Genomic DNA, 27273 nt, shown 5'->3' on the forward strand with positions numbered 1-27273 from the left:
ATTTTTCGTGATAAATTTTTTACCGTAACAATATGGCAGATAAGACAATTATTGCTGGTAATATAGTGACTCTTCAACTCTTCTTCAAAAAGGCTCAATGTTATGCTTCGGTTAACGAGGGGCTTACTTCAATGTTCAAGTCTCTTGAACGCCTGATAGTCTACATTTAAGAATCTTTTAAATCAAATCAAATCAAAATCAGTTTATTCACGTAGGTCACGGAAATAAAAACTTATGAATGTCAAAAACAATTTTTTTTTTTAAATCTACCGCTACTTCGTAAAGGGTTGAGCTAATGAGAAGAAGTAGCAAGAAACTCATTGCCACTCTTTTATATAACGATTTACATTTAAATACATCGATTTACAAATCATTTCAAATTACAATATAATATGTAAAATGTAAAATGATGCAACAGACACACTCAAATGTCAAATAGTCAATGTCAATACAAAAGTTATTGAGTACAGTAGCTGCATCATCCACATACACCATAAATAAAGGTGTTCGCATAGTCAAGTAACATAAAATTTCTTGCAGTTTGTTGTAACTTTGATCGATGTTTTAATAATAGTGTTTTTTTTTTTCAATAAAGTAATTGATAATACGATTTATGACGTATTAAAAAAACTACTTATTAGATCTCGTTCAAACCAATTTTCGATTAAAGTTTGCATGGTAATGTACATCATATATTTTTTTTAAGTTTTTTCAATCTCTTATTTTAGAAGTTACATTTTACCACATTGGAATTGTCACTCGCGCAAACTATTCAGTTTAGAAAAATATTATATTAGAAACCTCAATATCATTTTTGAAGACCTATCCAAAGTCTTCCCCACACATATTGGGTTTTATGAAAAAAAATTTTTTGAGTTTCTGTTCTACGTATAGGTAACCCCCAATTTTTACTGTTGTTTTTCTATTTTTATGTGAAAATCATAACCCGGATCACAGAATACATCTAGTTACCAAGTTTCAACAGTATAGTTCTTAGTTTCGGAAAAAAGTGGTTGTGACAGACATGACGAATCTATAAGGGTTCCGATTTTTGCCATTTGGCTACGGAACCCTAAAAAGGGTATTCCTAACTGCAAATTTATTATATAGAAGAAAGCTCCTTGAAAACCGCACTGTAGAGGACCGCCACACATCCAGATGGTGGGGATGATATCCTAACTTGTAGCGTGTCGTGCAAAGGGGGAATTCGGCTACCTTGCAAGCATGGATGCATAGCGTGATCATACGCATAGCATATGCACTACGCATACGCTACGAATTCTCCGTATACGTTTTTTGCCATTTGGCTACGGAACCCTAAAAAGGGTATTCCTAACTGCTAATTTATTCAATTATTTTAAATTATCTCAAATGCTCGACAACGTACACTATGTGGTCATAATTTGGTATTATAATTAACAATTCGATAGGCAAATGCGATTTGAAGTTACTAAGTCACTTTTACATAGTTCTTCAATTAGTAACTGACTGAGTTATTGTAATGGATTTACGGCTGTCATATTTATTTTTGTAAGTAATTTTCATATATATTGATAAATAGAATATATTTGCCTTTCTTTGACACATAACATATTTCTAATATTACATGTAAGTGTTTAAATTTAATGTCAACCGAAGGCAATCTTAAATTATTCAAGTTTTTATTCGCACCAATGTCTAAACGAAAATTTTTCTAATCCCAAGGGATTTTGAAACGGTTATTAATAATACCACAACTACAAACCACAACCACTAGAGTTATAAAAACCAATATTCTATTTCTTAAACGGGATCTGTCGTGTGCATCTTGCAATTTATTAGACGATTAGCCGTTCCCGCCCGCTTCGATTGGCGAAATTTAAAAGGGAATAAATTAATGAAGAAGTTTTGGAATTCAAATCTATAGTCTAGGATAAATTTCGCATCGAATGGTGGTAGTTTCATGTCGATAGGATCAGTGGTTTAGGCGTGATTGAGCCTCAAACAAAGACCATTTTCATTATATATATATAAGACTAGCTGTTCCCGCCCGCTTCGCTTGGCGAATTTTAAAAGGAAATAAATTATTGAAAGAACTTTGGAATTCAAAAAATATGTAGTCATAAAGCATCTAGGATATATTTCGCATCGAATGGTGGTAGTTTCATGTCGATACGATCAGTGGGTTAGGCTTGAAAGAGCCTCAAACAAAGACCATTTTCATTTATATATATAGATACTTTAAACATTACAAATATTCCCGATTCGTGTTCACACCAGTGTGACTACGAGTATTTTTTTTTCCTCGTCGTCACAACACTACACCCTGTGATTAATATTAGTCATGTTTCTATCAATGTATATATTCAACATCCCGACATTCTTGATAGTTTAGATAACCACCACCTTTACCAGTGGGAGGGTCCTTTGCACAGGATGCCGGCTAGATTATGGGTACCACAACGGCGCCTGTTTCTACCATGAAGCAGTAATGTGTAAGCATTACTGTGTTTCGGTCTGAAGGGCGTCGTAGCTAGTAAAATTACTGGGCAATGGGACTTAACATCTTATGTCTCAAGGTGACGAGCGCAGTTGTAGTGCCGCTCAGAATTTTACTGGTTTTTCAAGAATCCTGAGCGGCACTGCATTGTAATGGGCAGGGCGTATCAATTTCCATCAGCTGGACGTCCAGCCGGCTCGTCCCTTGATTTCCTTAAAATAAAAAGAGCTACCAGGACTTTTACTGTGTTTGTTTCCTAACTCATCCAGCAAAACTCCCATGTCAAACTTTAAGCTTTCGACCATTTCGATATGAATTGATACATAACTAATATTAATTTCAGTGTTTAGAAAAGTATTGAAAGAATGATTACTTAACGTGTATATTTCACTGTAAATTGTCATATTTTCAGTATACATTTGGCCTATGCAGTCCAAAAACTCTCGCTTAACCAAAGCACATTTCCTCCAAACTTTATGATTGGCGCTTCAACCTCTGCGTATCAAACGGAAGGTGCATGGAATGTTGATGGTAAGATGTAAACTATCTCTATATTTTATAGGTAGTCAACTAGCTATCCAACGCGGGAAATCTGGCAGTATTCTTACGTCTTCTGGCCATTATAATTAAGTGTCAATCATTTGTTTCGTTTGAATAAATTTTCTTGTAATACTTTTCGCAATTTATAAAAAGTTATGCATGTTATACACATAGCAAATTAACAGTTAACAGTGGTACAATAGATCATATTCTTGGTAGTGAACAGGCCTGAATCCTGAACGCTAAAGGTGCGTACAGAATGGCGAAACCTTATATGAAATGTATGATTCTATCTTTTTCCACCTGGTGTTAAGTGATCATCGCCGCCCACAATCTCTTGCAACACCAGAAGAATCACAGGAGCGTTGCCGGCCTTTAAGGAAAGTGTACGCGCTTTTTTTGAAGGTACCCATGTCGTATCGTCCCGGAAACACCGCTCAAGGAAGCTCATTCCACAGCTTTGTAGTACGTGGAAGAAAGCTACTTGAAAACCGCACTGTAGAGGACCGCCACACATCCAGATGGTGGGAATGATATCCTAACTTGTGGTGTGTCGTGCGAGGGGGGAATTCGGCGACCTTGCAAGCATGGATGCATAGCGTGATCATACGATAGTGCATACGCTACGAATTTGTTCCCTTTTTTTTCACCCCTTTTTTGTTCGTTCGAAAAACCGACAAATCAATCAAATGCACATTTCGCACACACAAGACTAAAACCATAAATCCGCTTTATCAACCATAGCCATACACGCATAGCATGACAACTTTTTTGTAAAATGAAGTATGTGTACCTCGTGTGTACTCACGAAAGGTGTGCCGTGACGGCTGTAAAGCGATGGCATAAGTTTTCCTAGCGATTTACGAATAACTTTGTGAATAATATCTTCGCGCCTCAATAAGGCTACTGGAAATCCAAACGTTGGCAGTTATATCGGTCAACGGAACAGCCTAGCTATCCAGCGCGGAAATGCTGCCAGTATTCTTGGCACGCTTCCACGTAATGATAGTTTTAATTTAAGTCATAGTTTTGTAAATATCGTTATACTTTGTTGATTTTTGTGTGTATAATAAACAAGTATAAAATTAATTTCATTTAACGGACTTTTATAGTGGGATTTTCTTTGATATTACTGTATTCGTAAATGCATTCAGTAACTGATTAACCGTATTTTTCTGGTACTCTTAAAATATACTATAATATATGTAGTTTATATATATATATACATTTTGATTTTATTCTAAGCTAAGGCTCTAGGCTTTATAATGAGAATTTCCGCTGATTTCAAAAAGGCAAAAACGTTTAAAATTTATTTTGTGCTTACGTAGGTACGCAGCATCTTAGAATATGCATCACAAATATGGAATCCACGTTATGATAAATATATATACAGAATAGAACGAATACATGTTACCTATTACATGTTCTAAGGAATATGTAGTCGGCTTATAAATCTGAAGATTATTTAGATGTCTGCAAAAAATTTCACTTCTTACCTCTATCACACCGCCGTGAAATTGCGGATATCTTGTTGCTTATAGCCATTACAACTAATAAAATAGATTGTCCAGATCTCTTATCGAAAATATCTTTTTACACACATTCAATTTTAGCTCGTAAATATGCTCCTATCTTTATATCCCCCTCCAGCACTAACTATCGTCAAAATTCATTCATCGTACGTCTCAGCAATAACTCTGACAAATTATCAAAACAATTAGATCTTGACTTATTCTGTAGCAGCTCTGATTCCATTAAGGGTCAATTAGGAAATGAGTTCTTTGGTCAATTTGGTGGTCGAGCTGTTAATATGTAATTAGATAGTTAATACATTAGTGTTAAGCTTTTGATTTGTATACGTAACTCTCACTTTGTTTTTGATTTATATTTTACATAGCTACTCGTGAGAATCTGTAAATGGCTTTCTGTTATTTTATCACGTGACTATAATTGTAAAGTATTCAGCTGTAGATTCTCCAAAAATATAAATAAAATAAAAGGAGGCTCCAATCATGAATATTAATGTACATACTTGATAAAGAAAATAAACATTTTGTATTTGTTTTGTATACATTTCGTTCTTCAAATCTTCAGCCTTTTAAATCGGTTAAAAATACACTTTAACAAGACCTTGTAAAAATAAGAGTTTGTGATGTTGATATACAACATGTTTCAGGGAGAGGTGAAAGTGTATGGGATTTTTTACTTCACACACTCCCAAAACCAGAAACAGCCTACACCAATGGTGATGTGGCAGCTAACTCCTATTATCTCTGGCAGAGAGATGTCGAGATTGCAAAGGAAATGGGACTCGATTTTTATAGGTATGTATTTTATGAAGATTTACTTCTTTTTGTACATTAAAAAATATAGTTTTAAAAGAGCGCGCGTTAGGTACCTTATTAAAATCTATAGTATAGTGTGAAGTGGTTTATCTATACTCAAGATTTAGCTTGCAAGTGACATTGTTAACACATATAACAACAGGAAACAATGGTATTTATGTTATTTTTTAAATATCACATCACATAATACATTTCTTTGTTCTTAACAATATAAGTATTATTAGATAGATCAGATTTCTAGATCTTTCCTTTGATTTCTTGCAAAAACATACCATAGTCTTTTTATTCTTGTAACATCACATGACTTGGTATGGTATGTACTTCACATACCATTCTCCTGCTATCCTCTTTGCATCAGATGACTGGCATCTATATGAAATGACGTTCAGTTTCGTGGTCACTTGGAAAGGTGGTCAAATTGGCCACTAACAATCTTGATGTGCCCTACTGAGTACACCAAGGGTTTTGCCGATTTTACAAATTATATGTAGATATATAATGCACAAATTCAGCATTAGGTGGGTGCTCCCCACTACCAGCTTCTTCCATATGCTTTTAAGGAAGTGGAGAACAACCACGCGTACGCATCTCCTGATGTGAAGTGATCACCGCCGCTCATATTTTTTTGCAACAACAGAGGAATCACAGGAGCGTTGCCAGCGTTTTCGCGCTTTTTTTTAAAGGTATCCATGTCGTATCTATCCGGAAACACTGCTCAAGGTAGCTCATTCCATGTTTTACCGCTAACAATCCGTATTTATCGATTTATTTGTTTCAGGTTTTCCATATCCTGGTCACGAATTCTGCCTGACGGATTCATTTACAAGATAAATGAGAAAGGTGTACAATATTACAATAATTTGATAAACGGACTGCTGGCTGAAGGAATCGAACCTGTCGTCACAATGTATCACTTAGACCTACCCCATAAATTACAAATACTTGGTAAGATATAAATAATAAATTAAATAAAGATTGCAATTATTTAAACGTTAAAAAGCGGCCAAGTGCGAGGCAGACTCGCCCATGAAGAGTTCCGTAGCAGCAAGTAATATTAAAGTTATATGTAAAGGAAAATGATATTAAATTGGTCAAAATCATACAGTGCAAATGAGCTCTCATCATTTATACGTATTAAAAAAAACTATTTACTAGATCTCGTTCAAACCAATTTTCAGTGGAAGTTTGCATCTTAATGTAATTTTTGGAGTCGGTCTCATCCAAGATAGGTTTGTAACTACATACATAGTTATAGGCGAGAAGTGCTTGAGTTGTGAGGAGGCGAGAGGCGAGAGCGGGTCGCAGCGGAAGGACACCGATTCCAAAAATAACAATAATCGTATCTAGAATTAGATTAATTAATTAGATTGTATATAAATACGCAATTATTTTTATACTTTTTAGTGCATATTATATCTATTGTTTTGGAATTGTGTTTTAGAAGTCGGTTGTTTTTTTGTTAATTTATTTTTTATTTTTTAGTGAATTTTATCATTCTCTTATTTTAGAAGTTACAGGGAGGGGGACACATTTTACCATTTTTTTTTTTATGGAATAGGAGGACAAACGAGCGTACGGGTCACCTGGTGTTAAGTGATCACCGCCGCCCACACTCTCCTGCAACACCAGAGGAATCACAAGAGCGTTGCCGGCCTTTAAGGAAGGTGTACGCGCTTTTCTTGAAGGTACCCATGTCGTATCGTCCCGGAAACACCGCACAAGGAAGCTCATTCCACAGCTTCGTGGTACGAGGAAGAAAGCTCCTTCAAAAACCGCACTGTGGAGGACCGCCACACATCCAGATGGTGGGGATGAAATCCTAACTTGTGGCGTGTCGTGCGAAGGTGGAATTCGGCGGCAGGAATCAGGTTGAACAGCTCTTCGGAACACTCCCCGTGAACACTCACTTTGGGAGTATCTCTAGCGCAAACTATTCAGTTTAGAAAAAAAATATCTTAAAGATTCATATTTCGTCTGTCTTAACAGGATTAGATAAAATAGTTCTTGTGTAGTTAAGGTGTCGTGTGCAAGTAGCCGAAGTAGAAGAGTGAATGAATGAATGTTGTATTTGACAGAGATGAAGGATGAAGTATGATTGACAGAGTAGGTAAATCGAGTAATATTAGAGTAATTGTTTGATACGTTTAGGTGTATGACTCGATATAATAATAAAATTTAATTTAATCCAGTCGACGATAGGAAATCTGGCGTCGACAGTTAGAAACCTCAATATTAGTATCGGTATTCTTTTATTTAACACTTGTAACTAAAGAATATGGATAAGTCTAGTACAGAAAGTTGTACTTAAGTTTGATAAATAAGCTTTAATCTCCACAAAGGTATTTTACTAGTGATTTTACAGAAAAAGTATCTCATGACAGTTCAATTAAGCCTAAACCACGTCTAAACCATAGTAGAAATCACAGTACCACAGTACATATTATGTCTATAACTGTGCCTTAACCAGACACAGTTGTACTAACGTGTTCATACGTCAACTATCAATTGACCACAAACAAACCAATAGCAAACATTAGCAACCTACAAATAATACTTAATGATATGTGTAACAGGATTAAGTAGTGTTCATAGCTCGAAATGCTATACTTTCACCACAAAACTTGTCAAAAAAAACACCATGTTTGCGTGTTTTCTGCTTAGTCTTCGCCTTAATATCTTATATCTCAAGGTGACGAGCGCAATTGTAGTGTCGCTCAGAATTTTTGGGTTTTTCAAGAATCCTGAGAGTCGCTGAATTCTTATGGGCAGGGCATATCAATTACCATCAACTGAACGTCCTGCTCGTCTCGTCCCTTATTTTCATAAAAAAAGTTGGGTGGAATCATTTCTTTGCCCATAAATTTTTTTCCTTAAAAAAAACTATTTTGCGTGAACATCTATTGTTCAGCCCTTGTAATAGCTGAGCCTATTTTACAGCTTATAGTATTATTTTTATGACAAATTGTAATTAAAATAATTTTAACTTTCTAAAGAATAATTAACATCTTTATAAAGTGGCCCTGCCCACTGCCCACGTGTCATGACTAATCTCGCTTGTCTCGAAAATTTATTGAAGTAGGTGTTACTTTGCGGAAATCCATAATTAGCCAAATGTTTTGAGTTCAGACATTTTTTTATGTGTCTCGTGCCAGAGTTTGGCGAGTCAACATCTCCTAAGAATGCTTCGTGTCGAGGCGAAACACGTGTCGAATTGTTTGAAGATGAAAGAAGAAATAATGGCGGAATTAACACTAAAGAAAACTCAAAACATTTGGATCAAAAATTGTTCTATTCCAATCGGTTTAAAACTCGATTGAAAAATATGCCGCAATGCTAGCGGGCAAAGCTGCGAAGGCCAGGTATAAATAAACCGATATTTCTTATGTTTCAGGTGGTTGGACTCATCCTAACATAGTGAACTGGTTTCTGGATTATGCAAAACTTCTCTTCTCGTTGTACGCCGACAGAGTGAAGTATTGGCTCACATTAAATGAACCGCAAATCTTCTGCGACGCATTCTATTTCACGGATTACAGCCCATCTCTAGGGGCTGAGCTAGTTTTCGCGTCCCACTATTGCACAAAACATGCTTTGTTGGCCCATGCGATGGCGTACAGATTTTATCAAAACGCATATAAGCAAAAGTATAATGGTAAGTTGTACATTTCAATCTATAAGTCTCTGAGTACTATGTTTTTGAAGTTCAAGTTGATTGGTACTAATCAGGAATTTAAAATTATAATCCTTGCGCAATGATATTACGGTGAAAGGCCGCCATTTTAGCGTCATAGTAACGTCGATGACTGTTTCCTAACGTCACGCAAACGTTAATAAGACAACATACCATCCTTGATCCAACGTGGAGAGGTGGTGGAGGAAACATTATACACATAAAAATATATTCCTATGAACAAGGTTAAAGTAAATGTTTTATTACAAAATTTCTTGTTCATGTGACTTGCACGCTGTACAAATCGAATTGTCGGGGAAACAGTGCACCGTGAACGGCTGGATCACTTGGCGTTGCGTAGTGAAGTCGCTTCATTGGGAGTGTTCCAAAGAGCTGTTTCACCTGATTCCTACCACCGAATTCCACCTTTATACGACACGCCACAAATTGGGACATCCCTACCATCAGGACGTGTGGTGGTCCTCCACAGTGCAGTTTTCAAGGAACTTTCTTTCAACTTCGTATGACATGTTTCCGGAACAATACGACATGGGTGCCTTCAAAAAATGCGCATACACCTTTTTAATAGACCGGCAAAGCTTCTGTGATTACACTAGTGTTGCAAAAGAATGTGGGCGGCGATGCTCACTTAACACCAAATGAGTACACACCCGTATGCTGGCTTGTCCCCCTTTTCCATAAAAAATCGTCATCTCGAAATATGGCGTTATATCTATTAAGACTGTTAAAATTGTTAAAATATATTATTTCCTTGCAGGATTGATATCATATTCTACTGTGTTCCTATGGAGTGAACCTGAGAATTCAACGGATCCTTTGGATACAATAGAAGTAGAAATGTTCCATCAATTTGTTGTGAGTTGCCCTCCATTATAATAGATTATATAGATCAATAGCATAAATAGGTCTTGATGCAATTCATCTCATTTCTATCTAAAAGTATTGTAATTAGAAGGTAAGAACCTCTTCTAGAAGATTCTGAGATATTAGCTGACGATTTGACAGTGACATTGTATATTCTTGAGACAACAATACGAGGATTTCCTTGATTTATCATTATTAGGTTAGAGTGCTCAACCTTGACGTGCAGTTACTTGGCAGAGTATGTGTGTATACAGAGTATGCGACCAAAATGTCGCGACTCGGGGGCTGTTCTTTTGTTGCACGGGCTGGGTTGCCAGAAAAAATATGTTAAGAATTAGGGAAAAAGTTGTGTCTGACTTGTGCATATCATGTTCAAAAACCAATCTGCACTAACGAGGAGCTACACGAGGCTACTGACCGAGCTATCGCGGTGGTGGCGCCCGTATTTGAGGTGAATGTCGACTCGATAAGGAGAAGAAGATCAGGCGCAGTATAAGCGAATCTATATGTCGGAGAAACATTGAAGCTTAGAGCATACTCCTACCTGAATATGAGACGGGCAATATAACTCCTTCTGGTAAAGTATCCTCGTATGCCTAATATCAACTGAAAACTGAAAATTATAGATTTCGTTGAAAGCAAGAGCGGTGGTAATCAACTACCAAGAGATCAGTAGAAGTTTTTCTTGTCTTAATATTGTATAGTGGTACAAATAGATCTATTTGACAGAAAACTTAGTGGCAACGACTTTGACAAATGTTTTTTTTATTTTTAACAGGTTGGTCGCACTTTGCATCCGATATTTTCTTCAGAAGGAGGATGGCCACCGTTAGCACATGTATACAGCAAGAGAATAGGTTTGTCTCAGGGCTTCAATGGGTCCTCTTTGCCACTCTTTACGGAATCAGAGAAGCGCTTAGTGAAAGGTAGGTGTCTAAGCTTATTTAACCTTCCCAAATGGTTGCTATTTATTTAGTAAGTTTGCAATTTATGTTAGTGATCAATGAACCAGTCATATTATTTCCCGCCAATATGGGACACATATGCACTAGATTATACCACTAAGTTCGATGATATTGTGTTTTAGCTGTTAGGGTCTCACATACTATCCTTTTAATAACCACATAAGAGTTCCGTATAAACCAGCATCACGGCTTCAGCTTGCATCTACTAACAGACGTTTTTTTGATGCAGGAATTAATGGCTGTCCCTAGTTTCAGCGTAGCCTCGCTTTTTTTTATAAGGGGGGCAATCGGGCAAGAGGGATTGGGACTGGTGAAGCAACCGTCGAAGATGCGTTGCTGGCCTTTAAGGTTAGAGTATGCTCTTTTCTTGAAAGTCATTGTGATTGATCCCACAAAGTGGCTGTGTGATGCAAGAATGCTTTTTGTCACATTAATTTCTTGCAAAAAGGCGCGGTTGTAGAATTCCAGACGTCAACGTGATGTGGGTGGTAGGTATTACACGGTGGCGCCAAATTGGGAACAAAATATGTAATTGATTAGATTTTGGCAAAAGGAAATCGGCGACAAGAGACAATTTTGAGAAAAGATTATTTCAGCATAACGCTATCTTCATCGCGTTCAAACGAAAAATCTTTGTCAGGGTTATTTTATGTTATATATATTATTGTCACATCACATTGTTGCATTTATGCAAGCCACCAGGTGATCAGAAAAAAGCTATATCAAGGTAGCAGTGGTAAAGTAGCATAAATTGTTGTCGGTTCTGCCGACCCTTGGTAACATTTTTGAAAAAATAATTTAAAGCCAAATGCTTACTTACTTTAACTCTCATAAGTTACTTCATTTGAAACAATTTGGCTTTACTACGGGACGTTCAACAACGGATGCAGGTGTTGAGCTAATCAAGAATATTTTTGATGCCTGGGAGGAAACGCAGAATGCACTTGGCATCTTCTGTGATTTCTCTAAGACTTTTGATTGTGTGAACACAATTCAACGCTGGTCAGGAAGCTACACCACTATGGCATAAAAAGAACTGCGCTCGATCTACTAACTTTATATCGAAACAATAGAATTCAGAAGGTCGACGTGAATGGCAGGAGATCTCCTGAGACTCCTCTCAGTATGGGGGTACCACAAGGGTCTATTCTTGGACCGTTCCTTTCCCTTTCTTATAGAGAAAAAACATTATTATCTCATTAAATTAATAAATTAAATTATCTTCCTAATCTTATAGAGGAAAAACATAAATTAGTATTGTTTGCGGACGACACTTCACTGATTTTCAAAGTGAAAAGTAACCAAGCTATGTATGACGAAGTGAACGATATTCTGTCTGACATCGTGTACTGGTTTAGCGCTAATAACCTATTGTTAAATAGCAAGAAAACTAAATATATTAAATTTACCGTACCAAATGTGAAAAATGTATATTCAAGTGTTTTGTTAAACGGAGAGCCGATAGAACCGGTGCAATCTGCTATATTTCTTGGCATAACTCTAGATTCCAAATTACAATGAGGCCCCTATTATTGAAGGATTGGCGAACAGACTTAGCTCTGCAGCATACGCGGTTAAAAAGATTAGACTATTAACTGACATAGATACGGCGCGACTAGTATACTTTAGTTATTTCCATAGTATAATGTCCTATAGCAGTTGTATATTGCTATGGGGCAACGCTGCCGTTATTAATGCAATATTTGTGGTGCAGAAGGGGGCTATTCGCACTATTTATAACCTAAGAATCATTGAGAGCAAAATTCAAAGAAATTAACATCTTGACTGTTGCTTCTCAATATATTCTTGATAAAGCACACTTTTCTCCTTAGTCGTGTGTCAGCTACACAAGCCTAAGTGCGCCATAAAAAGTGCTTAAATAATATATTAACGACTCAAAAAAAGATGGTGTGACTCACGTAAGTGCCATGTTCATTGGCACTTACGTGAATTTGCTAGAAAATGTCATAACCATAATGTTAACACCAGGAACAGACAAACTCATAATGCCTACTACCCGGCTATGTCGAATTAGTAAGTCTTTTGTGGGGCGATGTATATGCTTTTAGACCAAGATCCCAGAAATTGTTATGGTATGTATAGTAAAGGTTACTATAACGTAAATGACTTTCTTAATGATACCACAGATTGGGACAGGAGTGATCACCCTCAGGCGATAAAAAAATAAGCTTAATTGTACAATATTACTTTGTAAACATATTGTTTTGATGGAAAAAAAAAGCTCGCTGAGTTTTTTTTTTGCGCCCGTTCTTCTCAGGTCTGAGGCATTCATTTGGAATGGATGGTAGTTTTTGACTTTCAATAAGTGATGTCACAACCTATTTTGAATCAAAATATTTGAATTTTAAACCGGCATATTAAATAAAATATCAAAATGAAAATATTAAACCTCCTTCTTCTTGTTCAGCATTCAGCATTTTCAAAGCAGTTCTTATTCAGCATATCGAATTCAGGCTAGCTCTAGAGATGTCGCTGCTGACCACAGAACTCGGTCTGTTTCTAATTTTCAGTGGCTCTTTAAAGAGAAATAAACCAATCTCATAGTAGCAACAAAATCTTCATAGCATTTCTTGTTCAGCATATCGAGTTCAAGCTAGCATATATGATTTATTCAAACAAAACAAATCTTATAACTATATTTACAATGCTATGACTACATAAAATTAAAACTATTATTACATGGAAGAGTACCAAGAATACTGGCAGGATTTCCGCGTGGGATAGCCAGGCTGATCCGATGACCGAAATAGCTGCCAGCGCTTGGGCTTCCCGTAGCTTCATTGACGCGCGAAGATAGTTCTTTGTACATTCTCCTGGGTCCCACGGGCCAAGTGTCTCGACACCAAACGGCACAAAGACGTCAGACTCACTGACACTGACATATTTGCGACGTTTGCTGTCTTCGGCAGTCGAAGCAGCAGCCGCAGCACCAACTGACGTAACTTGGACATGAGAAGTTGCGCCACGCCCACACCAGCGCCCTTCCCCGTGCCCAAGCCACCAGCATCATTCATCAGGAATAATAGCTAGCATGTTCTAGATAAATCGCTGCTGACCGCAGAAACCTGCCGATTTCTAGTTTTCAATTACTTGCTAGCTAAATATAACGTTGTTTCTCCAAAGAAAAAATAAAAATAAAAATAGCCTTTATTTTTCTACTACAACAATATTTTTTTACATCTTACTCTAGTTTTAACTATATACAAATATGATTTTCAATTAATTTAATATGTTATTATACTAGTTTAGTTTTATTAGTATTTAAAAGTAGTAGTCGCTTCTGTAGCGTAGGCTTCTCCTAAATCCTTCCAAACATCTCTTTCTCTTACCGTCCGCATCCAATGGGATCCACATCTGTTGTTGAAGATGTCTCTCCATCTCTTACGTGGTCTCCCTTTTCTCCTTTTTTCCTCTCGTGGTACCCACTCTGTTAAGCGCTTCGTCCATCTATTATTGTCCATCCTACAAATATGTCCTACCCAGTGCCATTTAAGGAGCCTTATTCTTTTCTGTGCGTCTACGATTTATGTTTTTCTTCTTATTTTTCCATTACTAATTTTATCGGATAACCTTAACCCAAGAATACTCCTTTCCATTTTTTTTCCAAGAAAAAATTATAATGAAAATTTATAATTTCAGGTACCGCCGATTTCATAGCCCTGAATTACTATTCAGGGTTTAAGATAAAAGCAGTTTCATATACTGATGCCACTACAGTCATTCATAAGAAAATTACTCATGACTTAGACGGAGCTTACTTGACGCCTGGACTTGATCATAATGTATGTATTAATTGCCATCATCATCATCAGCCGGAAAACCTCTACTGCATTTCCTTTGTATTACGTATTTTTCATTGTACAAAATGCCGGTTAAATTTGTACCACATTATCTATATTTTGCTGGCAAGCATTAGATGTAGTTGTGTGCCAGAAATATTTCTGTTTCTGATTGAAGGGCGTCGTAGATAGTGAAATTACTAGGCTAACGAGACCAAATTATTATTATTATTTGGAGAGCGTGGCTATTTATCTAATCCTAAAGATGAGACCTCGTAACATCGCGTCCAAAATTGAATTATTGTGTTCGCCCCAATTCGTCTGATAACGGAACGACAAAAGTGTGCTTAAAGATAATTTAAGCACACTTTTCTCCTTAGCCGTGTGTCAGCTACACAAGCCTAAGTGCGCCATAAAAAGTGCTTAAATAATATATTAACGACTCAAAAAAAGATGGTGTGACTTATTATCGGTAAGGTTCTTTTATTTATAAAAGATTGATATGCAAAAAGCGGAAGTAATTTAATAAAACGAATATTTTTTCATTAAATATGGTACAATATTATTGACATGTCCCCAGACAAGACCAGCTTGTCAGAAATGGAAGATCAAAGGACACACTCAGAAATAAAAACAATTGAGTCGCTCCTTTTAACCGACTTCAAAAAAGGAGGAGGTTCTCAATTCATCGGTATGTTTTATATGTTTGTTAACTCAGAACTTTCGACTGGGTGAACTGATTTTGATAAGTGATAGAGCAATGTGGTCCAGATCTGACAATGGCAACCATGAGAAAACCATGAAAGTATTAAATTTGCTACAAGTACGAATATGTGCGGAACAAATTTTCAATATTGCGCCAGCCGATTTCGATAATTTTTATTGGAAAGGATATACTTCAAAGGTAGTTTGGTGATAGTTTGGTTAGGTTTTGCTTATGGGATCCATAACAAATTAACGGAAGTCATCAGTCTTAGGAGTAAATTAACGATTCTAGGCCGAATCTTTTTTGTGCTATTCAGATATTTGAGGCACCTACTATGTCAACGTAACTATCGTAACGTCGTTATGGTCAAGTAAGTTTCGTAGTCGAATATGATGATGATCCATGGAACTCAACTTAACAACTTACAGGAAGGGTGCGATCTCTGGCAGAATCTCTGTCTGTAATAAAATTGCAAAGCGCTTACGTTCATCGCTGCTTTGCAAAATTTAGTAGATCTACACAAAATTTTACAGATTATTAGCTGGTGTAGTTCAGATTCACTAAAAATCTAAACATAAAAAAAAGTTAACAAAAAATATAAAAATAATTACGTATTTTTATAAATTCTAATTAATAAATCTAATTCTAGTAACAATTATTGTTATTTTTGGAGTCGGTTGTTTTTTTGTTATTTTTTTTTAAAGGCCTAATGAACGATTATTAGCAATATTCGTGAACAATTACATACTAGTGCTATTTACACGTTATCGATACCTAGTAATAATTGATACTTATTTACAACGCAAATATGTAAAAGCTAATATTGTTTAGCTTTTCCGTACATGAAGTATTGAAAGAGAATTGCCGCCAGTTGGTAGCAAGAGAGAGATGTGAAGAAATTTACAAACTGCCACTTCACCACTAAAGGATTTAAGTTTTTTGGATTTAACAACATTTAAAATTTGACAAAAGCTGTCTTATAAATATATGTTGATATCCGCTTACACTACATATACCAAAAAGATACCCTGGAAATGATATCTAAGTCTAAAAGATAAATTTTATTTAATTCATGGAACTTAATATTTAAATAACCAGTTTAACTAATTATTTTATGTAACTAAAAATATTATATTCGAGTATTAGTTTCTCTAATTAAAGGTTACCTTAACTTATTAAATCCAAATCCGTAACGTAAAGAAGTAACAAATATAAACACAAGCCAATAAATAAACATACAAACTTTCCCCTTTATAATATGACTGAACAAATCTTGTCTGGAAAATAGGGACAGACTGGCGAACGTAAAACTTATAGCAACCGAAATCTTTTTCGTCACGGCTTAAAAAAATACCTAACTGCTACTCCACTGATGTCACTGTCCAAATTGGGTTCTAAATTCAAAATATGCAGCTGAAACTGAAATAGTGTTTACATTGCTGCCTATTGACCAATAATATTTTAAACAACTGGAGTAAACGCAGAAATGTATAGACTATGTCAGTCGAAGGTTATTATGGTGTCATTTATGGCATGTGCCATATTTCGGCTTTGATTTTGTATGAGGTGCATTGTCTATATGTATAGAATGTCATTAGTTCGCCCACTCATTATTACTTACTAGCTGATGACTACGTCCGCGTAGATAAAGGGTTTTTAAAAATAATAAGCAAGTTTGGAACTGAAAATTATCTCATGTCCTATTCCCGTTCCGGTTCCCGTTTTCGCTCCCGTTCCCAATATATTATATGAATCTTGGAATCGAGGAAGATTGCTATAGCAAACTAAACCTACTATTGGTATAGTTATAGCTCATCGACGTGAATTTCAGTTTTTAAAAAAACCCCACCGGAACCATGTTTTTTTCCGGGATTAAATGTAGCCTGTCCAAATTTGATCAAAATAATAAACAAACTAACATTCACATTTATAATATTATTGGGGATTACTTACAGCTCGTCGTCAAGCCCTTCTACGAATCGCAGAATCTTATAAACACTGGACTACCTAGTTGGACTTAATATTATATCCCAAATAATAAATTTGAAGAATCCTTAATGGCTCTGTATTGTAATGGGCAGGTCGTATCACTATCAATCGGGTAAATGTTTTCCTCATCTCGACACTCTTATCATGAAAAAATCTATAGTCCTCGATGTTTCATCTATCAATTATCAGTTCAATCAAAATTCTAATTTCTCTATTAACTAAGTATTTAAATATTATACAAATGATTTAAGTTTTCTTTAGTGTTAATTCCGCCAATATTGGTTTTTAGCACAATTCGACACCTGTTTCGCCTCTACATGAGGCATCCTCAGGACGTGTTGTCTCGCCAAAATCTGGCACGAGACTTTACAGAGAGAATTATGGATTTCCGCAAAGTAACGCCTAATTCAATAAATTTTATTTAAATATTTACAAAACAACTTAGGTCTCAAAAACTTAATTCTACAACCCTATCTACGTGTTGAGGGATAAAACTTTATTATGCTTATAACTATTACATATGGTTTGTTGGGGTAAATCCAGGAAACTGGTAAAACCTGGTTATTTGCTTTCAAAGGTCAGCTTGTATCATGCTGCGCGCACATCCTTAAGTTCAGGGTCGCCACCGCAAACGCTAGCGATAACGATACACTATTTCATTTTTCAATTTATTGAAAATGTTGTTAAGCGCCTACTACACGCACATGCTTCACCACAGCTTAGTTTGCACAAGCTTGTTCCGTGGACAACTGTGGTGAAGCATGTGCGTGTAGTAGGCGCCACACGGTTTGGTTTTTATTCTTGGTGATAGTTGAGCTGTTTTGTTTTTGTCATATTATTGAACGGATTTATGTGTACACATGTGAGTGTTTTAAAACATTTACGTGTACCACGGACGAGTAAAAAAATAAGGACTCCGTGTCACCTGACATAACAGTGAGGCACCAAAACAAGCCGGTAAACGTGTAAATCCATAGCCCCACGCATACACTTACACTAATACAAACCGATCGGCCGCCATTATGAGATTTGGCATCGTCTGTGACAGATCAGTTCGCGACGCAATAAAAAATTTTAAAATTGCCGTCGTGCGTTGTGAAAATGTGTAAAAACAATAATATAAAAGTGTTTGTGGATATATGATTATTTAAGGGAGAAAAATTGTGTAACTGGTATACCCCGTAACCGCACACACACTAGCATAAAGGTGCTTCACTTGCTAATATCACGGCGCGGAGCCCTTCTTTTTATACTAGTACGTGATATGTACCTACCTACTATTTATTTAATATTTGTGTACCTTCTATTATTTTTCTCAAATTTAATAGCACGTGAAAAATAATAATAATAAAATGAAATCGGTAGAACTTTTGTATTTACCTACAAACGCTTTACCTAATTCATAAATTGATCTGATTGTACTGTAAAAATCTTCGCAGATTACATAGATAGAGATGTATATCTCTTTAATTAATAATTACAATTGTTTCATATCCACAAGAGCAAGGCAATCACTGCAAATCTATTTTCTGTATCACCCCATTTCACACTATAATTAAATAAAAGTCCTAATAAAATATGTGAAACGGCAGGAAATTATTGAATTTTTACCAAGACTGCAAGGATTTTTAATTTATTTTGTTAAAAATTTGGAAAAATTCTAACTTCCTGTACAGGCCAAAATTTCCGAAGCACATGAGCCAAGTGATGTGTTTTCATCTCTAAAACGTTTCTTCACCCTGCTGTGAACATCTTGCACACTTAGTTAAATTATAAATATATAAAAGTAATTTGTTATTATTAATTACACCAATAAAATTTGAAAACAAAATTTTATGAACGATGCGGAACTCGAACCCGCGACCTCTCGCGTTCCATGCGAGCGCTCTTACCAACTGAGTCAACCGTTCGAGTGACGTATCGTTGATAAAATCTTGTATGCTTTGTTCAACTCTCAGGTTGTGGCTTCATCTACCCCCAATTTTTGCATATAAGGAAATTTGATGAAGGACTTGAGATGTCGCTCTTAAAATATAACATATTGTTAAGATTTGCAATCCCAAGTCCCGCATTGTTCATAAAATATTGTTTTCTTATTTCTGTATGTTAAGTATTTTAATTTAGTTCTTGCGCTGTATTTCGTGTTCGTTTGAATTCGTACAGCTTTTCTGTTACGCCTATCCATAACATATTTAAAGATCGCATGCACCTAAAGTAGTTTTCGCTTCAAAATTGCCAGTTTTACATACTGATATGGGTGCGTCTGTTGATCAATCATAATCTTTCAGTTGAGTAGAAGTCTTTAGAGTTAGCCTTTTTCTGCAATAATGTATAATAATGGTGTCGATCTCTGCTGGCACCATGTTCAATATCCAAGAATAAGCTACATGTATCCAGTTTGCTCCCGTGACCTACTAGATCCTTTGCAATCTTCCTCTTCGATGCTTGTCCCCCCAAGGTTGATACTATTTACCTTCTTTTACCAGGAGTCTTCTTTTCTCGATACATGACCAGCCCATTGCAAACTAGAACTCATTTATTGATAACTATAATAAGTGCACCGCCATTTAATTAAACAAACAATTTATAGACATATCCCCCCGGTCTCCGAAAAACAGCTGCGTGGATGAAGAAACAATACGGTAGTTGGGATATTCTCGTTACTGAGAATGGATATGGAGACATCGATAGAACCCTCACAGATGATACTAGAATCAAGGTTATAAAAGAGACTCTCGAACAGGTGAGTGCTCGTGACAATAATTTTATTTAATGTGTAATATATGCTATAACCAATAATAATACCTATAACGAATCACGTCAAAAGAAAGATAAGTGTGTGGCAACGCTGTTTACGCGAAGTTTTTAACGTGATTACATAATCTCATGATAATTGCCATGGGAAATTATTTTGACCTGTAAGTAAAGTACTACGTAATAAGAGACGGGACACCTAAGTAAAAATTGAAATTTAGTTTGCTATGAAACGTGAAGTGATTACATAAGTTTGAAATAATAATTACATTATTATGGCGACAAAGTATAATCCGGCTATAAGTTTGAAAGTAAACAGTTGCACAAAACGTAGTGTATTTCGGCTACTTCAGTTTTTAAAAGATTATAGCCGTCATCAGTCAATCTATCAATGACTGATCGTTTCATACAATCGCTTATTTCTTAGAGAGTTTCGCTAGGCTGCTGTAAGTCTCCATAAATTCCACAGAGCCATAATAATATATCATCTAAAATACACTGGCCTGCAAAAGTAAGTATCACACTTTTAAAATTAAATTTTTTTTTAACTATAGAAGGTAGAGATTTAAGATTAAAAACGTTTTGCTGCAAATTTTATAGGCTTTAATTCTTAGAAACTAAAATTATACATTAGTAACATTTTTAACTTAAAAAAGATAAAACAATGAACATAGACATTTTTAGTTTAGTGTAAAAAAAATCAACTAAAATGTATTACATGTTATTTAATTTTTAATAACTGGTATTGCCTCCTCGAGCTCTGATTACAGCTTCGAGCCGGTTTGGCATACTGAACACTAGGTTTCGGAGCCGATGTTGGGGGTTATTCTGTCATTCTTCTACCAGGGCTACTTCTGCTTTAGTGCCCTGAGGGTAGTAGGTGGTGGTCTGCAATTTCTGACTAGCCTCCCAAGCTCATCCCAGGCGTGTTCAATCGGGTTGAGATCAGGACTTCTTGATGGCTTAGCCATCACGCTGATACCGACCTCCTGAATATACTCTTGTACGATATGAGCCGTGTGTGGCCGGGCATTATCATGCATCAGCATCGATCCATCACCCATATTTGCTAAATACGGCCCTGCATACTCATTGAGAATCTCTTGAGCATATCTTTGCCCAGTGAGGGTGCCATTTTCTATGGCTACTAGCTCTGTGCGACCTTCTGAAGATATGCCAGCCTATACATGTGCACTGCCTCCACCGTATTGGACTCTTTCTGAGTCGTATTCTCTTCAGGCTTGAAGGTATCGCTCACCAGGTCGCCTGTAAACACTTCGCCTTCCATCAGAAGTGTAAAGGGAGAATCGAAACTCATCTGCAAACAAAATTCTTGACCATTCTTCTTCATCCCACTGCATGTGTTCACGGGCGTATCGCAGTCTCACTACTCGATGCTGTCTCTCGAGTTTTGGGCCACTCGCTGGTCTTCGGGGTTTCAAATTTGCTTCAGCAAGTCTTCTTCTCACTGTACTCTCACTAATGTAGTCCCTCCGGGTCTGAAGTAGCTGTTGCTGGACTTCAACTGCATTTTGGTAGCGATTTCTTAACACAGTGGAAATAATATAACGATCTTCTCGGGCACTGGTACACCTGGGTCTGCCATTACAAGGTCTCCTCAGATGGTGTCCAGTCTCTTCGTACCTTCGCTTTACCTTCTGGACCGTTCGTACCGTCACACCCACCATTCTTGCAGTGCGACGCATACTGATGCCTAGTTCCAGAAAAGCCATGATCCTAGCACATTCTTCAACTGAAAGAGGCATCATAAATAAATGTTATGTGCTTTATAGCATAAATTTTTAAAACAAGACCCATCGCTCTTGAAAAAAATTCAAAACAGAAAGAAAAATGTGAATGGTAAAATTGTAATTCGGCAACGTCCACTTTGAAAAAGGAATGGTTTTGTTTTTGAAGTTTTTTTTCAGCCAATTCTTAGAAGAAGGTTACCGACTATAAAGTTTTTATGTACAAAATTAAATTCTCTTTGGAGTCCTTTTTATTTCGAAAGTATATCTTGTGAACTTAAAACGTTATCCCAATTTTAAAATTGTGATACTTCCTTTTGAAGGCCAGTGTATATCAGCATCGGAATTTGTCGCGTTCCTGGTATTATAGACGTATTCCGGCGATCTTGACTATCTTGTGGGGTACCTATCAAAACTGCGTCTTCCGGTACGTGGACGCCATTCGAGGACTTTTCTGCCCCACCATCTATACGTCGTGCCGTGCCTACAGACACTTCAGTTTCACAATTATTTGGGCTATGTTTGCTACTTTGGTTCTCCTACGGATCTCCTTATTTCTGATCTGATCTCGCAGGCAAACTCCGACTCATACATTAGTCCCATAGTTAGAGACCACGTCTGCGTACCGTAAGTGATCACTGGCAACATACACTGGTTGAAAACCTTCGTCTTCAGTCACTGTGGTATTTGGGACGAGAAGATTTTACGGAGCTTTCTGAACGCTTGTGTCACATATACTCCGTTCAATTTGTCTCTTTAGAACAACTCTGATCTCCATTATATGTTTTAGAAATTGTGGTTGGTTTACGTCAGCTATTGGAAGTCTTGCTTGACAGGTCTTGAGAATTTACCCAATTTATTTTTGTTTTTCATATAATATTCAATATTCTACTGCTTTAAACGCCAACAACGCATTTCTTGACCTCTTGGTCCTTTGGCGACTAGTTTTCACCTTCCATTGGGTAAAGGAATGTTCTAATATTTTTAATATTATTATAATTTAATAACAAACGATACAGTTCTTTCGTCACTATGGTATTGGAATATATATAAGGTTCACAGAATTATTATCATCTAGATCTGGAAGCTAGAGGTGCGGAGAATGGTCAAAATACTATCTTCGCGCCTCAATAAGGCTACTGGAAACCCAAGCGCTGGCAGCTATTTCGGTCAACGGATCAGCCTTGCTATCCAACGCGGTAATGCTGCCAGTATTCTTGGTACGCTTCCATGTAATGATAGTTTTAATTTTATGTAGTCGTAGTATTGTAAATATAGTTATAAGATTTGTTTTGTTTGAATAATAAATATAATCTAGAGGTTGTTATTTGCATTATATTCAATCAACCTTCTTACCTACTACTTATAGGTCTGAAAGTAATTTTGATTTTGAATTATATTTTAAAGATATTTATTTTATTTTATTAACATCTTGCTCAATATATTTATTTAAAAGTAATGAGTTATCTTAAGTACTAATTCTACTAAGATTTGTTAGTAAAGATTAAGTGGTCCTAATATGGGTCCTCGATAGGAGATTCGCTTCTTGCTGAACCCTCGACCGAACGAAAGCACCAAAACTGAAACGAATTCGACACGTGCTTTTTGTCGTTAGACTAACAAATCCTAGCGCTAACACTCATAACATTTAAATAACTATGGATTTTCGCAAAATAACGCCAGATCCAATAAATTTTCAATTTAATTCAACACCAGTGGGAGGCTCCTTTGCACAGGATGCCAGCTAGATTATGGGTACCATAACGGCGCCTATTTCTGCCACGTATCAGATATATATAAGCATTATTGTGTAAAGAGCGCCGTAGCTAGTCAAATTACTGGGCTATAGCTGGAGAGCTATTGTAGTTTTTGGGATTTTCAAGAATCCTGAACGGCACTACATTGTAATGGGCAGGACGTATAAATAACCATCAGCTGAACGTCCGCTCGTCTCGTCCCATATTGTCACAAAAAAGTATTCCCAATTTTTTCTTATAATTTATTTATTTTATGCTTAAGGTTCTACTCTCAATGTACGAGGACGACATAAACTACATTGGATACAGCTATTGGTCCATGATTGACGGGTTTTCATTCAAAAATGGATATAAGTAAGTATTCATATATTTTGCCAGTGGTAGGCTCCTTTGCACAGGAAGCCGGCTAGATTATGGGTACCACAACGGCGCTTATTTCTGCCGTGAAGCAAGTCATGTGTAAACATTAGTGTGTTTCGGTCTGAAGGGCGACGTAGCTAGTCAAATTACTGGGCAAATGAGACTTAACATCTTATATGTCTCAAGGTGACGAGCGCAATTGTAGTGCAGCTCAGAATTTTTGTGTTTTTCAAGAATCCTGAGCGGCACTGCATTGTAATGGGTAGTGCGTATCAATTGCCATAAGCTGAACGTCCTGCTCGTCTCGTCCCTTATTTTTATAAAAAAACGTTTTTAAAAAATAAAAAATCATCATTATCCCGATAATAGGCAGAACCGTTGACTCTTATGGCGCACCACGCCACATCAAAGACGTATAAACCTATTTCTAATTTTATTGTACTGTACAGAAACTGTAAATATTTATAATTTTAATCATAAAATAATCATAAATATTAAATTAATAAATGTAAATTTATTTCATGTTTGGCTAAAAGGACTTGTGTCTAAAGCCGTTAATTAATTTAAAAAAAAAAGGTTACTAGCGTTTTTTTATCTATTTCCAGCATAACGTTTGGTCTTTGGGACGTAGACTTCAACGATCCGGAACGACCGCGGACAGCCCGGGACTCCGCACGATACTTCACATGCATCACAAAGAATAGACAACTGGAGCCTTGTGACTATTTAGTTAAAGAATTATAAACTTTGTTCTATTTAACTTATGGCTGCTATTCCAAGAAATCGCCAAAATAGCGCATGATTAAAACCATTTCTTAACGATTTATATATATATATTTACAATTATATGTCTACAGAGAAGAAAATTATATTTCTCTTTACATTACGCACATTTCTGTCTGTAAATAATAATAATATGTTAGTTGATATTCATACAAACTATTTCTTCGTTATATTGTATCTATTATTGTTAGTAATCTTCTTAAAATCCTTGTTAAATTTGTAGGTCGAACTGTATTTTGTATTTAAATTAATGTCTTGCAATGAGAGTGGTGTATGCACCAGTAACTGGCATTCATACCAGATTATAAACCTATAAGACCATAATTATTTTTAATGTTATGTATGTTATGCTGTTGGTGTGTCAATAAATAAATAAATAAATACATTTCTTCTTCATCTTTAATAGACATTGCGAAAAATATAACCTACTTTTACAGTTAGAGCCATGTTAATCATTTAATCTACATAAAATTACTTACTGTTTATCAATACGATTTATCATGACATTATTATTTTTTTAATGAAAATTGTATTATGTTTGTCATAAACTAAAAATGCTTCTCATTCTGAATTAAAACTATGATCTTGTACGAGAGAGGTAACCTAGCTCTGCTCGATTCCTCAAGGCCGTTTGGCTCGGTCCCCAACCTAATTCTTATACAGAACAGAACTTCTTAATAAGTGCGCGTAGTCACTAAATATTCATTCTTATTACCTCAGAGTAGTATGTAAGGAATACAGCTATCGTAATCTTTTGAAGGTGAAGAATAAATTTATTTAAATCTTTCTTTTTACATATTATTATACCTATATTGTCATTTTACAAGCTTCTACAGCATGAAAATTAGGGACGAGACGAGTCCATTACAATGCAGTGTCGCTCAGGATTCTTGAAAAACCCAAAAATTCTGAGTGGCACTACAATTGCGCTCGTCACCTTGAGACATAAAAGGCATAAAAAGGCATAAAAGGTATTTATTTTCTCAAAATTGATTCCTTTAGAATTCTTTTTGATGTCATTTCTTATAACTACTAGATACTATTACTGCTTCGGAAACAAATGGCGCTCTGAGAGAGAGAAGCGGCGCAAGAAACTCTCCCAGCATTCTTTTTTGGCGCTCTTTTCAATAAAAATATACAATATTGTACAGTCATTTCTACAATCTAGTCCCAGGCTGTCCGATCATATAGATATTCAGCAGTGGAGTAATAGGATTTACGACAGAGCCATTTTTTTTATAAAACATTTAAATTTATTTATACATAATGCGTGAACAGTGGCTGGGACTTTATTATAGAAGTGTATACATTTACCCTTAAAGCTATTATGTATCTTATGAAACCTACTAGAATTAGTTACAAGCAATCCCTTATTTCTAGTGTTATAATAATGAAAATCACTATTAAGAGCAAAAAGGTGACGATTTTTGTGAACATATATTAAATAATTTTCATAAATGTACTGACAATGAACAGAACATATTTATTTCTTTAAATTTTTTTTTTTGAGAGACTGTCTATAACCAAGCTGATATATAGCACGAACAGCTCTCTTTTGCAGAGCAAACACTATATCAATGTCAGCAGCATGACCCCATAGTAATATACCGTGCGTCATGATGCTGTGAAAATAACTGAAGTACACTAATCTAGCGGTCGCAACATTCGTGTACACTCTAATCTTTCTAACTGCATATGCCACAGAGCTGAGTCTATCTGCTAGATGGGCAATATGTGGACCCCACTGAAGCATTTTATCTAACGTGATAACCAAGAAGACCGTAGTGTCCACAAGTTCCAATCTCTGGTCATTTATAAGTACGTTGGTTTGTATGCATATGATGTTAAGTCTCATTTGCCCAGTCGCAACTTAACTTCGCAGTCATCATTTGGTATTGCAATAACTAATGTTGAAGACACTGTGAAAATATCGATATCAGAGTATTTAATTTAAAAAAAAAACATCTATAAGAAAATGTAGGTTTGTTTTTGCGCGCGCGTTTGTAAGGCCTGGTGGTATAAAGTGGAATAAATCAAATACAAGTAATGAAAATATTTTATTATAACAACGACTCGTTATATATGATAAACGTGATGCTCGACAGGAAATTGCAAAATCTACTTGAATGTATTGTTGTAGAAACAAAAAAGAAAATGAACTCACTTCTTGCACCTTACAGCCGAGAAAAACTACGTATAGCCCAGTCATTTCACCTCGGAATTAAAGATAATAAGCTGTAAATTGGTATAAAGCTTAATTTTGTCGTTCTAAACTTTGCAGTTGTCTCAAAAGTCACAAATGTTATCGAGTGTCTTATATATTGAAGGTCAAAGGTCATAAAAGTCGGTTTTTCACGAATATCTCGCTTTCTATTGCTTAAATGAGATTTGCACCTATTTTAAAAGTTGTAGAGTACAAAATTCTCTACAACTTTTGTTTGGACTTTTTTTTTCACGAAAAACCGATTTGTACGACCTTCAACATCTTAAGA

General features: G+C 36.0%; 1 protein-coding gene across 1 annotated transcript; it reads left to right on the forward strand.

Annotated features, from left to right (window-relative positions):
* Positions 1 to 1424: 1424 nt before the first annotated feature.
* On the forward strand, positions 1425 to 25582 carry LOC126969999 (myrosinase 1-like). Its single transcript, XM_050815673.1, has 11 exons — positions 1425 to 1530; positions 2892 to 3010; positions 5196 to 5343; positions 6143 to 6309; positions 8756 to 9016; positions 9813 to 9910; positions 10698 to 10845; positions 14545 to 14687; positions 19970 to 20122; positions 23901 to 23992; positions 24604 to 25582. Exons 1-11 carry the CDS (start codon positions 1502 to 1504, stop codon positions 24740 to 24742), a joined length of 1497 nt encoding a protein of 498 aa, XP_050671630.1. The 5' UTR covers positions 1425 to 1501; the 3' UTR covers positions 24743 to 25582.
* Positions 25583 to 27273: the final 1691 nt, after the last annotated feature.

The sequence above is a fragment of the Leptidea sinapis genome, chromosome 19, assembly GCF_905404315.1.
Source record: "Leptidea sinapis chromosome 19, ilLepSina1.1, whole genome shotgun sequence".
In the NCBI taxonomy this organism is placed as follows: domain Eukaryota; kingdom Metazoa; phylum Arthropoda; class Insecta; order Lepidoptera; family Pieridae; genus Leptidea; species Leptidea sinapis.